This window comes from Pocillopora verrucosa, chromosome 4, assembly GCF_036669915.1.
Source record: "Pocillopora verrucosa isolate sample1 chromosome 4, ASM3666991v2, whole genome shotgun sequence".
Classification (NCBI taxonomy): Eukaryota; Metazoa; Cnidaria; class Anthozoa; order Scleractinia; family Pocilloporidae; genus Pocillopora; species Pocillopora verrucosa.
The window spans coordinates 23,979,659-23,991,782 of NC_089315.1; the positions used below are offsets into that span (position 1 = coordinate 23,979,659).

The 12,124-nt window shown below is 40.1% G+C and overlaps 2 protein-coding genes across 3 annotated transcripts in view; one reads left to right on the top strand and one right to left on the bottom strand.

The window, feature by feature from the left end:
- The window catches only part of LOC131778166 (patatin-like phospholipase domain-containing protein 7), a 43,574-nt gene that overhangs the window by 22,456 nt on the left and 8,994 nt on the right, over positions 1–12,124 (bottom strand). For both annotated transcript variants that reach the window (XM_059094546.2, XM_066166005.1), the window contains 15 exons: positions 11,682–11,762; positions 10,819–11,032; positions 10,287–10,463; positions 9,511–9,770; positions 9,106–9,183; positions 8,916–8,987; positions 8,451–8,584; positions 4,385–4,516; positions 3,939–4,062; positions 3,265–3,314; positions 2,241–2,304; positions 1,949–2,033; positions 1,314–1,445; positions 800–863; positions 297–411 (listed from right to left, as the gene is read on the bottom strand). In XM_059094546.2, coding sequence (XP_058950529.2) covers positions 297–411; positions 800–863; positions 1,314–1,445; positions 1,949–2,033; positions 2,241–2,304; positions 3,265–3,314; positions 3,939–4,062; positions 4,385–4,516; positions 8,451–8,584; positions 8,916–8,987; positions 9,106–9,183; positions 9,511–9,770; positions 10,287–10,463; positions 10,819–11,032; positions 11,682–11,762 — 1,782 coding nt within the window. The remainder of the gene's footprint in view (positions 1–296; positions 412–799; positions 864–1,313; positions 1,446–1,948; positions 2,034–2,240; positions 2,305–3,264; positions 3,315–3,938; positions 4,063–4,384; positions 4,517–8,450; positions 8,585–8,915; positions 8,988–9,105; positions 9,184–9,510; positions 9,771–10,286; positions 10,464–10,818; positions 11,033–11,681; positions 11,763–12,124) is intronic.
- Positions 5,788–7,004, top strand: LOC131778164 (trace amine-associated receptor 7c-like). The gene has a single exon (XM_059094544.2). The coding sequence runs from the start codon at positions 6,056–6,058 to the stop codon at positions 6,983–6,985; it is 930 nt and encodes a 309-aa protein (XP_058950527.1). The 5' UTR covers positions 5,788–6,055; the 3' UTR covers positions 6,986–7,004.

Consider the following 12,124-nt stretch of genomic DNA (forward strand, 5'->3'; position numbering starts at 1 on the left):
GGTGACCACTGAATACAGGGTGACCACTTAATAAAGGGTGACCACTGAATACAGGGTGACCACTTAATAAAGGGTGACCACTGAATAAAGGGTGACCACTTAATAAAGGGTGACCACTGAATACAGGGTGACCACTTAATAAAGGGTGACCACTCAATAAAGGGTGACCACTCAATAAAGGGTGACCACTTAATAAAGGGTGAACGCTGAATACAAGTTCCACAGAATAGGACATTAGCGTTTTAAATCGTTATATATAAATAAATAAAATAAAAAATTTCTTTCCGACATTCTACCTGTCTTATACAGCGTTTTGTCCAGGCAGACATAAATGTATCAGCTTGATACAACACAATACGATGAAGATCCTCTTGTTGTCCAAGCCAGCTGGACAAACGGTATTCATTCATGCTAGGAACACAAAACAGAAGAAGGTTAAATAATACGCAAAAGGAAATTCTACTTTTAATAATAACATTTATTGGGCCAAATTTTCATTAGCACGATTCCTTTCCAACGCAGCACTCAAATACATGAAAGATTTCCTCAGAGAAAAGTCGCCCTTTCCGAACGGCGAAATGAAATTTTTGAACAAAAATACTTGTTCAGGGAAAAATGTGGTTAAACCCCCACCCCCCCCTCCCACACACTCTTTGAGAATTTAATAATTTAGACCAAGAAAGATTAAATTCTACTCCTGCTGCTGTCGTCGATAAACTTTCATTTCCGAATGAAACAAAAAACGTTTCTTTCTTGAAGAACACACTTGCCACGAAAAAGTTTCCAAGAAGTTCAATACCTGTCCATCGCTGAGCTACCAAGCCTGCTTCGGACCAATGAACTGGTCAGCAACAAGGTGGGGCCTGAAACAAACAAACAAACAAATTCCAAATCAGTAAACCTGCATGCAGGTGAATAACAAACCCACATTCCAAGATTTTGTGATGGTTTTACACTTTAGAGTAACAGTCTTTCCGGTGTTGACCCTGAACATCTTTTCTAGTTATTCCTAAAATTTAAAATAACTTTAACCTTTGGAATAAGACCATCTGTATGTAGCAATTCAGTCCACTGGCTTACTTTCTATATGTCACTTCGACCGAGTACCGTAAACCTACAATCAAGGTAATCACACTGGCCGAAAAACATCATAAGCGGCCAATGAGAACTCGATGTAGAACAAGCAAACTGCCTTAAGCGCGGGAAAACAAGAGTGACCATGTCGCGATTGCTTTCAGTTTTTGCGCGAAATTTGCTGTCCAATCTGAGAGTATCGTGGAGCAAAACCAACTTCTCCTTCATTAGGTACTTACCTATAGTATGAAGAGCTAAGCTGAGTTCAAATGAGAAATTTGAGACTGGGACATCCTCTGACGCAGGGATGATGGCAACTGTGCCGAGATTTGAGCCTCCGAATATCTGATTATCAACCGGGAGGTGATTTTCTGCGTACCAAAACGTGTTTACCATATGAGTTGAAAAGAGTATTCCAAGCATCTTACAAACATAGATCTAAAAATGCTTCCCTGTGTGTGTAAAACACCCCAGCACAGAAGGAAGCAAAATCGCTAACCACTAACCAAGACAATCTAAGAACAATTACGGCAACCATCACGATACGAACACGCAAACGAGTATTCGACCCAACAACGGAGAACGGAACGAAGAGATCAAAACTCGAACGTACAACCAAATCCAGTAAACTAGTGAAGCTGGAAATGAACAAACTAATGCCTCTTTAGGTATTTATTTTTGGTCAAAGCGCTCATAGAGTTTATTACAAAATCAAAAAGTAACATTCAAGAGTTGACCAGACTGTCCAATCTGCTGAGATGATTAGAATTTGCCGTTGATTAGTAACTTCGGTGCTGTGAACAATACTTTAAACTTTTTTTATCTTCGTTCTCACACGTACGCTTCACAACACAGTAAAGAAGTATCTTCATACCAAGCAATGTTTCGCTTCTTGCGTAACTTCGTCTGTACTGTCCCAGCAGCCGTTCACCAAGTAAATGAATTAGACGAGTAACTACCTGTAAAAGAAAGAGAAACCAAACTGAAACGTTTTTGCGATTTCTTTCTTTAGGGGATGATTATAAATCCCACTTGAAAGTAGAAAAAATAGGCATGTTGTTAAGTCTTAGAGGACAGCATGGGCTATAAAGTACATTGCCCAGATACAATTGACAGCAGAATAAAACGGTGTTGGTCATTTTGTTTAACGATAATTACAAGTTTACCTGAGGGAAATGTCTCTTGATTGTGTTCAACAACCCATCGGGAAGAACTGCCAGCTCAGTATCCCTGTGTGTGGAAACATGAAAGACCGGTTATTTTCACGAGGTCTAACCTATACCGCGGCTTTACGCACGCAGTGGGCCTCAGAGATTCTATATAAAAGGGTTGATTTAATTAAATAAATGTCCTTCCACTGTTAGTTTTCGGCTCTCTTAACACTGTTCACAAAAGTAAATGTTCAGCTAAAAGGTTCTGCTCAATCGAAGATGGCTTACAACGCTGTTTTGAGAAACAACGGCTAAATTTTGTTTAAATAACAGGCCCAATGAGCATGAGTTTACAATAAAATACCTCAGTTGCAGTATTGAGAGCTATACTGACGGTTTTTATACCTATTGAGTGGTTGCAACTACTAAAAACAACCATCCTTTAATACATGGTTTGATGGTAAAAATTGATATTGAGGTCAAATCTTCTGCTTGAGAGTAGTCCTGAAAAGGACTGATGCCATTGACAATGTCTGACGACTCGACGACTTAAACGGAAGTCATCATTAAAATAAGGTGACTCCGGCCATGACGGATTAATGTCTGTATCAGTATTGATCCATGACGGATCAATGTCAGAATCTGAGCAACTGCTAAGGTTAGGGGAGGGGTAGGTGCGCAGTTTCTCAAATACTGACATTGATCCATGATGAGTACTGCTCAGGTTGTCGAGACGTCACCCAAACATTTTATGGGCTGATGTCAACCATACGTCAGACAACATAATTAGAAAACTTATTTTCAGTGACATCCGATTAATAAAAGTACAGATAGCACTTGAACACACTTCATTTATTTTGATCTGTTACATTGGTGAATTAATTTCTTAATGTAGTTCAGTTTTTTGTTTTTGTTTCAATTCTTTTGTTGTATTTGTATTGTATACGATCGCAATCGCTGCCTTCGAAAGGAATTTAGATGTATCTGTAGAAAATAAACAGCCCTTCATGGAATCATACATACAAAAGGATCTACAAACCGAATAGCATGAACTGTTGTCGCCCTCGGAGCTTGTGTCAGCACTTCAACCTATAAACAAGGAATAAACCTACATCATTGACATAAGTATGTCAAAACCGGCAGAGTGTTAAGATTCGTTTTTAACAACATCGACCATGCTATCGAGTGAATAGCTTTGCCTGGACTGTTCTAGTATGCGAGACCCTTTATAAAGTTAGATAGGGGGATGTCAGTGGGGTAAACTAAATATGGTAAAACAACAGAAATTTGAAAGGTAAAAACGCGAAAGTCGGAAATTCTATCGATAAACGAGAGTTTTTTTTTCTGCTAGTCTACCAACAACAGCATTTACGATCCCTTTCACCAAAATCAGGAAGAAAAGAGAACGAATCCTTTGAATAGTTAAATGTATCTGGCCTTCGCGTGGGAATAGCGAATAAAACACGTAAAATCGCGTGGAAAACAAATAAACGTACGATGCGATGTTCACGTGATAAAAATTCCTTGGCGTTTTCTAAAGCAGGGAATAATCTAGAAATAGTTTAAAAGGGTTTGAATCTTTGGGATTCACACGGGGCTTTTGAGTCTCCTTGTTCAATATTCACAATCCTATCCATGTAGGTAGAAGAGGCAAATGCCCTGGGAACGAGATTCGTGACAATTGTGTACATGACGTAAGTGGACGATACTCACCACTCCCACCAGTTCTCCGCGGCCAGCCTCGCGATCGAGTTCTTTCTTGCCATTGCTTGACGTCACAACTGAACGAAGGCGGCCATTTAACACAATATAAATACAGTTCGATTGTTCTCCTTGCCTGAAATACAATTTACAGAATACGTGGATTCACTTTCCTTTAAAAGTACGCCAAAGAAATATCGCGGTTTGCATAAACTAACAACGCATGCACAGAATCGTGAATACGCTTGCCGACCAAAATCTAATACAAACTGAAAGAAAAAATGGAAGGAAAAATGCAAGGTTAAAAAGGGAGTTTACGCCACAAACTTCAACAGACAGCGAGAAGTCGTTCATCGCGTAACCGAGACTTAAAAAAGTAAAGCACTAGTGTCGGTCATGAGCTCTGAACACACGTGCTTAATTTAAAAAAAAAAACCTGTTATATGCAACAAGTGTACCTGTAAACTGCTCTACCGGCTTCAACATGCATCCAGTCCAAAGCGTAGTCGATTTGTCTCAGGAAAGGAGAAAGATGACCAATAAGGGAATGAGCCACGTTCAGAATAACTCTGGGCTTGTGACGAATAACGCTGAAACACAGAATTAAATCAATCAATGAATCAATCTGTCAATCAATCGGTCAATCAGTCAATCAATCAATCAGTCAATCAATCAATCAATCAATCAGTCAATCAATCAATCAATCAATCAATCAGGAAGTCAATCAGTCTATCAATCATCAGTTAATCTATCAGTCAGTCAGTCAGTGTAACTGTATAACTGTCTGTCAACCCGTCTGTCTGCGAGCAATCTTACTCATTCTCATCTCACGTTTTGAAACGTCCGTTACAACAAAACGAACAAAATTATTATTGAATTAAAAAAAGATTAGATGTTTTTCACTTTAATCGAGTCAAAGTTGGACTTTCATCCTACAAAGGACCTTTACGCCCTTTACGAGGAACGGATTCGGTGTCAAGGGGTAAGGCGCTCTCCATTCGCTATATAACATTGAGTGCCATACCGTCCATTATGCCAATCTCAGAGCGAGGCACTAATGTCAGAACATCATTTAAATGGGAGTAACTTGGCACTTTTCATTATGCTGAGGAAAAATTTCCAACAAGACATTTTTTATTGAAACGACTCGGTGCCCAATAAATACTATCCAGCAAATCTCACTGAAAATTGTACTGTTTAAAATATAAGTGCTGCACTCTTGGATAAAAGTGTGAGGGCGTAATTTCAGATAAGATTCAAACCATGAATTTTGAGATTGAAATCCCAATGTGTCATCACTCATTCAAAAGCCATTGAGCAACTTTCTCAGAAATTTATTGATGTATTTTAAGCAACACGTTCTCGCGTAAATGTGGGAAGGAAACGCTGGAATATAATCTTTAAAATGGAAAACATATGAAACTAAGTTTTCTTCAAAGGAAAGATTCCAAATATGAATTTTGAGAATAAAACCTCAAAGCAAAACCCTTTCTTTAGGAGCCACTTAGCACGTCAAACTCGCATCTTGTTAGCTTTATCGAGTGATCTGTTCGTGTTAAATAAAAAACGAAACACTCGTGTATTTCCATTCGAAAGGAAGAAATATGACACAGTATGTTCTGTTCAGGAAGAAATATGGCTACCTGTGAATTTTCGGAGAGCAAAACCCCAGCGTGTGACCAGTTAAGCAGATGTTAATGGGCCCTTTTTTTCACTGTGACGTCTTTATATGGAAATCATGATCGAGTTTTTTTTTTTTATACTTAACCGAAAAACACCCACGCCAACGCCAGTTTTAAAGAGTTCATTGAGCGAAAACCGCCAACAAGACGCAACTAAATGAGTTCTGTGAGGACGAAATTCTGCATCGTTTTATAGATGGAAGGTATCAGCTGGAACCCTGTTTGCCTTTCATGTTTGCAGGGAAAGATATTTTAAGTCAGACTAAAGACTGGGCAGTTTAAGCGTTCAAGACGGTTTATTCGAACCGTGTTAATCAAAGAAAACAGAAAGCGCTGAGAGAAAAGGGTGTCATTTCCACAGTCAGGCGCTCAATTCCTCGACTTGGCAGGTGGTCTCGCGTTAACTGAAACATCGACCAGTCTAAAATGAAGTTGGATCAATAGAAGATGGCGAATCCCTGTTTTGGAACAGAACTAAAGTTTTCTACATCGATTACACTGGCTTCATTATACGGCGTGGTAGCGCTACCCGCCATCCTTGGAAACGTAGTGTTTCTTTGGGTTATCTACAAAGCTCGCACTATCAGAACTTTTTCCAACCTTCTACTGAGCTCGTTAGCAACGGCGGATCTTTTAGTGGGGCTACTCATTGATCCACTGTGGATCGCAAGGTGCGTCTTACCACGGCGTCCGTATCATAATCCGTTTAAAATCGCCATCGACTCGCTATGGATTCAAACGAGTGTAACCACAACATTTAGCTTGTGTATTGTGAGCTTGGACAGGTACATCGCAGTACGGTCGGCTCTTCTGTACAATCAGATCGTCACAACAAGAAGATGCTGCATGGCGGTAGTATTTGTATGGCTGGCATCTCTGGCGTTTGGACTTTCAAGGATCTTTGTTACAAACCCTGCAAATTTGCCGGCACTATGGATGTGTGTGACGGTAGTGACAATTCTTATCCCGATGGTTTTAATCATTTTTTGCTACTACCGGATTTTGGATGTTGCCAAAAAAAAATATGTAATAATTGCGAAGCACAACGTCCAGCGAGGCGTAGAGCTCGTCATCGAGGGAGTTCGGAACCGAAAGACAGCTACCACGGTAGGCTTTGTTGTAGCGTTGTTTATCATCTCGTGGCTACCAAGTCTAGTTACGTCCTTTATCCATTTGACAACGAGTGATCATTGCTTGAAGCGACAAATGCGTTCAGTGTGGCTATGGGTCGAGCTAATAGCGTTCTCTTCATCCGGAATAAATCCATGGTTATATTCACTACGAAACGACGAATTCAGGAAGGGAATGAAACGCGCTTTCGCAACTAAACGAATTTCTTTACGAAAAAAAAATGCGAAAAGAGTGGACGTGAAGTAGAAACCAGCCATTTCCTCGTTTAAAATCTTATTTGCTGCATTTTTTCTTAACCGGGATATGTATCATAAAAGCTTATTTTTCAAGTAAAATTTAACTAGCTTACAAGATAACTCATTTATTTCACTAAATCTTAGTTTCTGTCTTCAGACCTCATCTTATTTTAACTTCTGTAAGCAAAAAATACACAACAAATATATTTTGTATCATAAATGGTAAGAGCGTCTACGCTATAATGACGCATCCTAATCAAATTATTCTACAGCTTCGACGAGATTATCTTTCATTTTAAAATTCAGTCCGGTTAGTGATTGAAAGATATGCTGATTACAACCGTTCGGACAAAACCCTGCTATAAATATCACAAATGCTTTATCAAGTAATGCTGAAATCAATGGTGGGGCCTTTTTTTTTGTCTATTTTCTGAGCACGTCTTTGACAACTTGCGGACATCGGCTCTTAGAATTAGCAAACATTTACCTAATGGCGGTGGTCATTCGACTAAAGTGTTAAAACACCAGACATGGATCTGACGTTGATGTTTTTAAACAGTCAGGTAGAATGACCGGAGGTCCACAGACGAATGAGTCGTTAAGACGACCTTGAATGGCACGTACGAAGCAAAAAGAAAAAAAAAAAAAAAAAAAAAATTCCGCGATGAGAAAAACAGAGACGGGCAAACTCTTTTTCTTGGGAACTCTTTGCCAATAACGTTTGTTCAAAATGCTCAACGTTTTTTTTAAAAGTCACTACTGAGCGGCACTTTAATCTGCGCTACCGAAAGCTTGGGGCGAGAAATCAATCAGATGTTTCCGTGTCGGAAGTACTGATTCCGATTCCTTGCTGGCAAACAATAAAACATAACATTCTGAATTTGATTATTAACCAGCGATACACAATCGGTGATAAATCTTGGCTCATGGAGCGCCTGACCTCGTCACACGATAAAGAAGAAGAAAATAAATGAATAGGTTTATGAAGTGAACCCCGCCGCTGACAAAAAGACCCATGGGCATCTCAAAAACTCATGCAACCTCATATCACACATCGCGAAATCATTATCACTGTCCAATAACTGGCTTCGGTAATCAGGCTGAGATTACTCAGTGACTTGATCATGTTCAATCTGTCTGTTAAAATTTTTTCTCATATTTTACTGATTTTAGTTTGATGATAAGTAAATAGAATCACGAAAGAAATGAGCCAGAGAGTAAAGGAAACCAAGAGTTATTGGGTAGGGTGGAAGTAGTCAGCTGTTCTCCCCACCCCCGAAAAGCTTGAACGTTGTACTCTGAAAGAACCGTGAGAGAATTGGATACGAGTGTCGAGGCAAACAGCAAAGGCGTGAGGTGGAAGTATCAATCTGTACCCAATTCCTTACCTCGAAAACACCTAGACATCATTTGGAGCTGAGATAAAATGGACACTAAAGTCAAAAGTTTCCAACCAAGTCATTCTTGTTACTTACATGTAAAAGTTGGCCTTGCTGATTATAACCACGTGACATTGCTTGGTTGCCTTGACATTGAAGAAGGAAGGTTCTCCAGTGACAACTGCCAAGACGCCAACAAACTCACCGGGGAGGGCCGTGTACAGGTGGTACTGAGAATAAAATTTAAGACCAAAAGCAAATAAAATGTATGGAATGTATGGAAGATAATTCTCTTTCTTCTTTTTTTGAGAAACACTCACCTAGATGGAATCAGGGACAGCCCCTTGATAATTTTGCTGTATTCTTAGGCAAAAAACTTTACTCTCACAATGTCTTTATCCACCGGGAGTACAAATTGGTAACACCAAACTTAGAGGAAAACAGACGAATGCATTGGGGGGGGGGGGGGGGACGCTTATACCTTAGACTATGTAGATCACTAACGCAAAAGGCGATAGGTACAAACAACCATACCCACAACAGACTGAACATGTTAATTACCTCTTGGTCGCCACTGAGACTCTTCTGTGTTACTTCCAAGGAGTTGGTCACCACGAAATACAAACTGCAATCCTGTCGGTGAGAAAAGCGGGCCTTGTTGGAATTCTATCGGACAATTTTCAACGAAGAAACTAAAGTAAAATAAAAAGAGGGGTTTCAGACAGAAGGAACAAAATTAAATTTCACTCACCACGTCCCCTTGTTTGATAAGGACCGTTCCAGAAGGAATACATGCAACTGAAAGAAGTCCTTCCAGTAGTGAGGAGTCCTGAAAAAACCAACAAAAAAATTCAATACTCAGCTAGTAACACATGCATGCCTGGTTGAATATCGTGCGGATGAAGTTAAAAGTGATGAGCCAATGACGCAGGTCAGTATTTTTCATTTATTAGCAAACTTCCAGGAGGTAAAATAATATCGAAAATTGTGGCTGCCATGTTGGATGAATGCGAGTTGGGGAAAAACATTCCACCCCACCACCCCTCCCCGAAGGTGGTCCACGGGCCGAGGAACGGCCGCGACAACACATCAATAACGTCGCACTTCATAATTTTACACGACAACTATTGTATTCCCCTGATGGCAATTTTCGTACCGGTAAATCAAGACTTTTAGCGATCTCGCTTGCCGCTGTCTTCATCATTTTATCTTCTTCTTCAGGGTCCATAGTGAGAAACTGTTTGGACAGGTCCTCAGTTACTGGAGTTGCAGGGAAGTCAAAACGACCCTCCAAGGAGGAAGAGGGGCTGCCTTCTGTGTCGCTGGCCTCCAAGTCGAACATGGCTGTGCGGCTGGGTGACTCTGGAAAACCAGTTAAGCGCGCACGGCCAAGGGCCGCGTCAAAATCAGAAAGGTCTGCAAGCGAGAAGAAACGGTTTAGCATCTCTCGGTAGGCAGGTAATCCTGCTATGGGAATAGGCCTAGGACTTTTTTAAGCAAATTGGGTGTAACAATATTGGTCACGTTTTGTTCAATTTGAGGGGTAGAATTTAATATAGGAGTTAATAAGCTCATATTATTCCACTTATTTTAACCATTGGGACTTCATGCATGACATTAGGGCGACAGCACCTTGCAAAACTAAACCTTATTTCATTCATTTTTCTTATAATTCCTACATTAACCCTACACAACAAAAGCAAACATTTTCGTTCCAGTACCAAGCGGCTGAATACTGAAAGTCAATTTTTACCGTTTGCCGTAAAAGTAAGGATTTGAAAATTTCTTTATAGACCGGTAGCCGAACCTGGAGACAAAAAAGCCGTCCAAAAACACAGACCGACGATCAGACAAAGAGAGAGAAAGGGGGCTCTTTCCTTTCTCAGTCTTGGTCTGAGACGAATTCAGGAAAACGTGATCTACAGCACTCACCTGAATCGCTTCCAAAACCCAACATGGTTTCCAGGGTGGCAGCTGACTTACAGCGTCCAATTTGTTTGTCAACTTTTCGCTCGTGCTCAGGCTCCGTGAAGCTAACACTCCTGTGTAACGGCACTTTCTTCACTGGGATTGGCTTACTGTTTTCCTTTCCCAAGATTCCCCGTGGCTCTGTTGAAGTCGAACACGACACAAAACATTGACGTTTCAAGTAAACAAACTTAGGAACGGTACCGGAAGGAAAAACCTCACTTACACAAACGATTTCGGATGAACATGGAATTTAAAGCAGAAGTTACTATTATTATTAAACCCCCGAAGGCGCCATGCTTGACGTAGAGTAATTTCGAAGAGTTTCAAGTTTATTTCGTCTTCCCGTTCACATCCACAATACTGACTAGGCAAATTTATGCGTTGTTGTTACTTCTGCATGGTTTTTAAATACAGCCTTCGACTAACTTGGGCCGTGAACAAAGCTGACACTTCAGACAAAACATAAAGTAAAACGGACTTCTGAGCTAAGCACCTTTATTCTCCTTCTCCTTAGGATTACCGACGGCTGAATCAGGTGTCGTTGTTTTACTACTTGCAGCGCTGCTCGCACCAGAGTCAACTTCTAGAGGAATCTTCTTAGTCGTCTTCGTTTGATTCTCTTTCCCCGCAGGAGTTTCTGTCATCTTTCCTTTCACTGGACTTGATGTGATTCCATAAATTGACGGCCTCCGTCGCGACGCTGGGCTCTGAACAAATGTACACAAAATCAATTTGTTGAATAATATTTCCACCACACGTTTAGAATTGATTTTTGTCGTCGACCGCACCAATCAGCCAGCTCAGGGAACTTAAATGAGTCCGGTGAAAGTTCGAAAACAGAAATGGCTGTCTGGCCGATCTTTCACCCTTAAATTCCCAGAAGTGATTCACATGTAACTTCTCCTCATAACATCCATACATAATCCAGCAAACAGGTAATGAGAATACACAAACTAATCAGATAGAGATTGTTATCTTGATCTGACACCAAATTCTCGTAGCTAATTTACAAGGAAATGTGTGGCAGCTAAAGGGAAGAATTATCAGTCAGATTTTTGGAGTGAAATTGTTCAAGGAAGAAAAAATCGTCGACTTGAGGAAAATTGCACGCAGTCGGTGTTTCGAGTGTTGGTAAAATCACAGACAATACAAACGCAGGTGAAAATCATAAACATAAACATATGTAGCCCAAGAACTATTCAATGAAATTCAAGGTAAGGACTATATTTTGTCCCTGTAACAGAATTTTTGGTAAAAAGCGAAGATGTCACAAAAAGCCTGTAAGTAATTTGTCGTCGCAAAAGATTTCTTAGTTTATCGCGAACTTTCAGTGAAGGTTAGTACATGTACACTTACACTCGCAATGAGCTCGTAGCTAAGTCCCAGGAAGTTGTGCAGCGCCATGAATGTAACTTGCTGAAGACGAAGCATAATAATCTGAAAAAAAGAAATAGATTTCAGCCGTGACATTCCAGTTTAAACGCAGAACAGGCAAATTGGTCTAACGATTGACGCTCCTTTGAAACTTTACACACGCTAACAAAAATACCCTGTAAAGGTGATACGTTTCTTTAGTAAAATCTAGGGAACATGAAAACCATTTTTAATATTCCCTTGTTTAATAAAACAGGAACCGATAACACTAAAAATAATTACATAATTTGCGGAGAGGCGACACACAAGGTTTACGCAAATAGGCTGGAATTTAAACCTTCTTCCTTTAAACGTTTCCATGCTATTTAAGCAGAACACTTAAGTTCTGATTTGTTTTTCTGCTGAAACATTTTTGCCATTTATCT

What these genes read in the sequence shown, in the direction of transcription:
- LOC131778164 (XM_059094544.2), top strand. Translation starts at nt 6,056, where the DNA reads ATGGCGAATCCCTGTTTTGGAACAGAACTAAAGTTTTCTACATCGATT.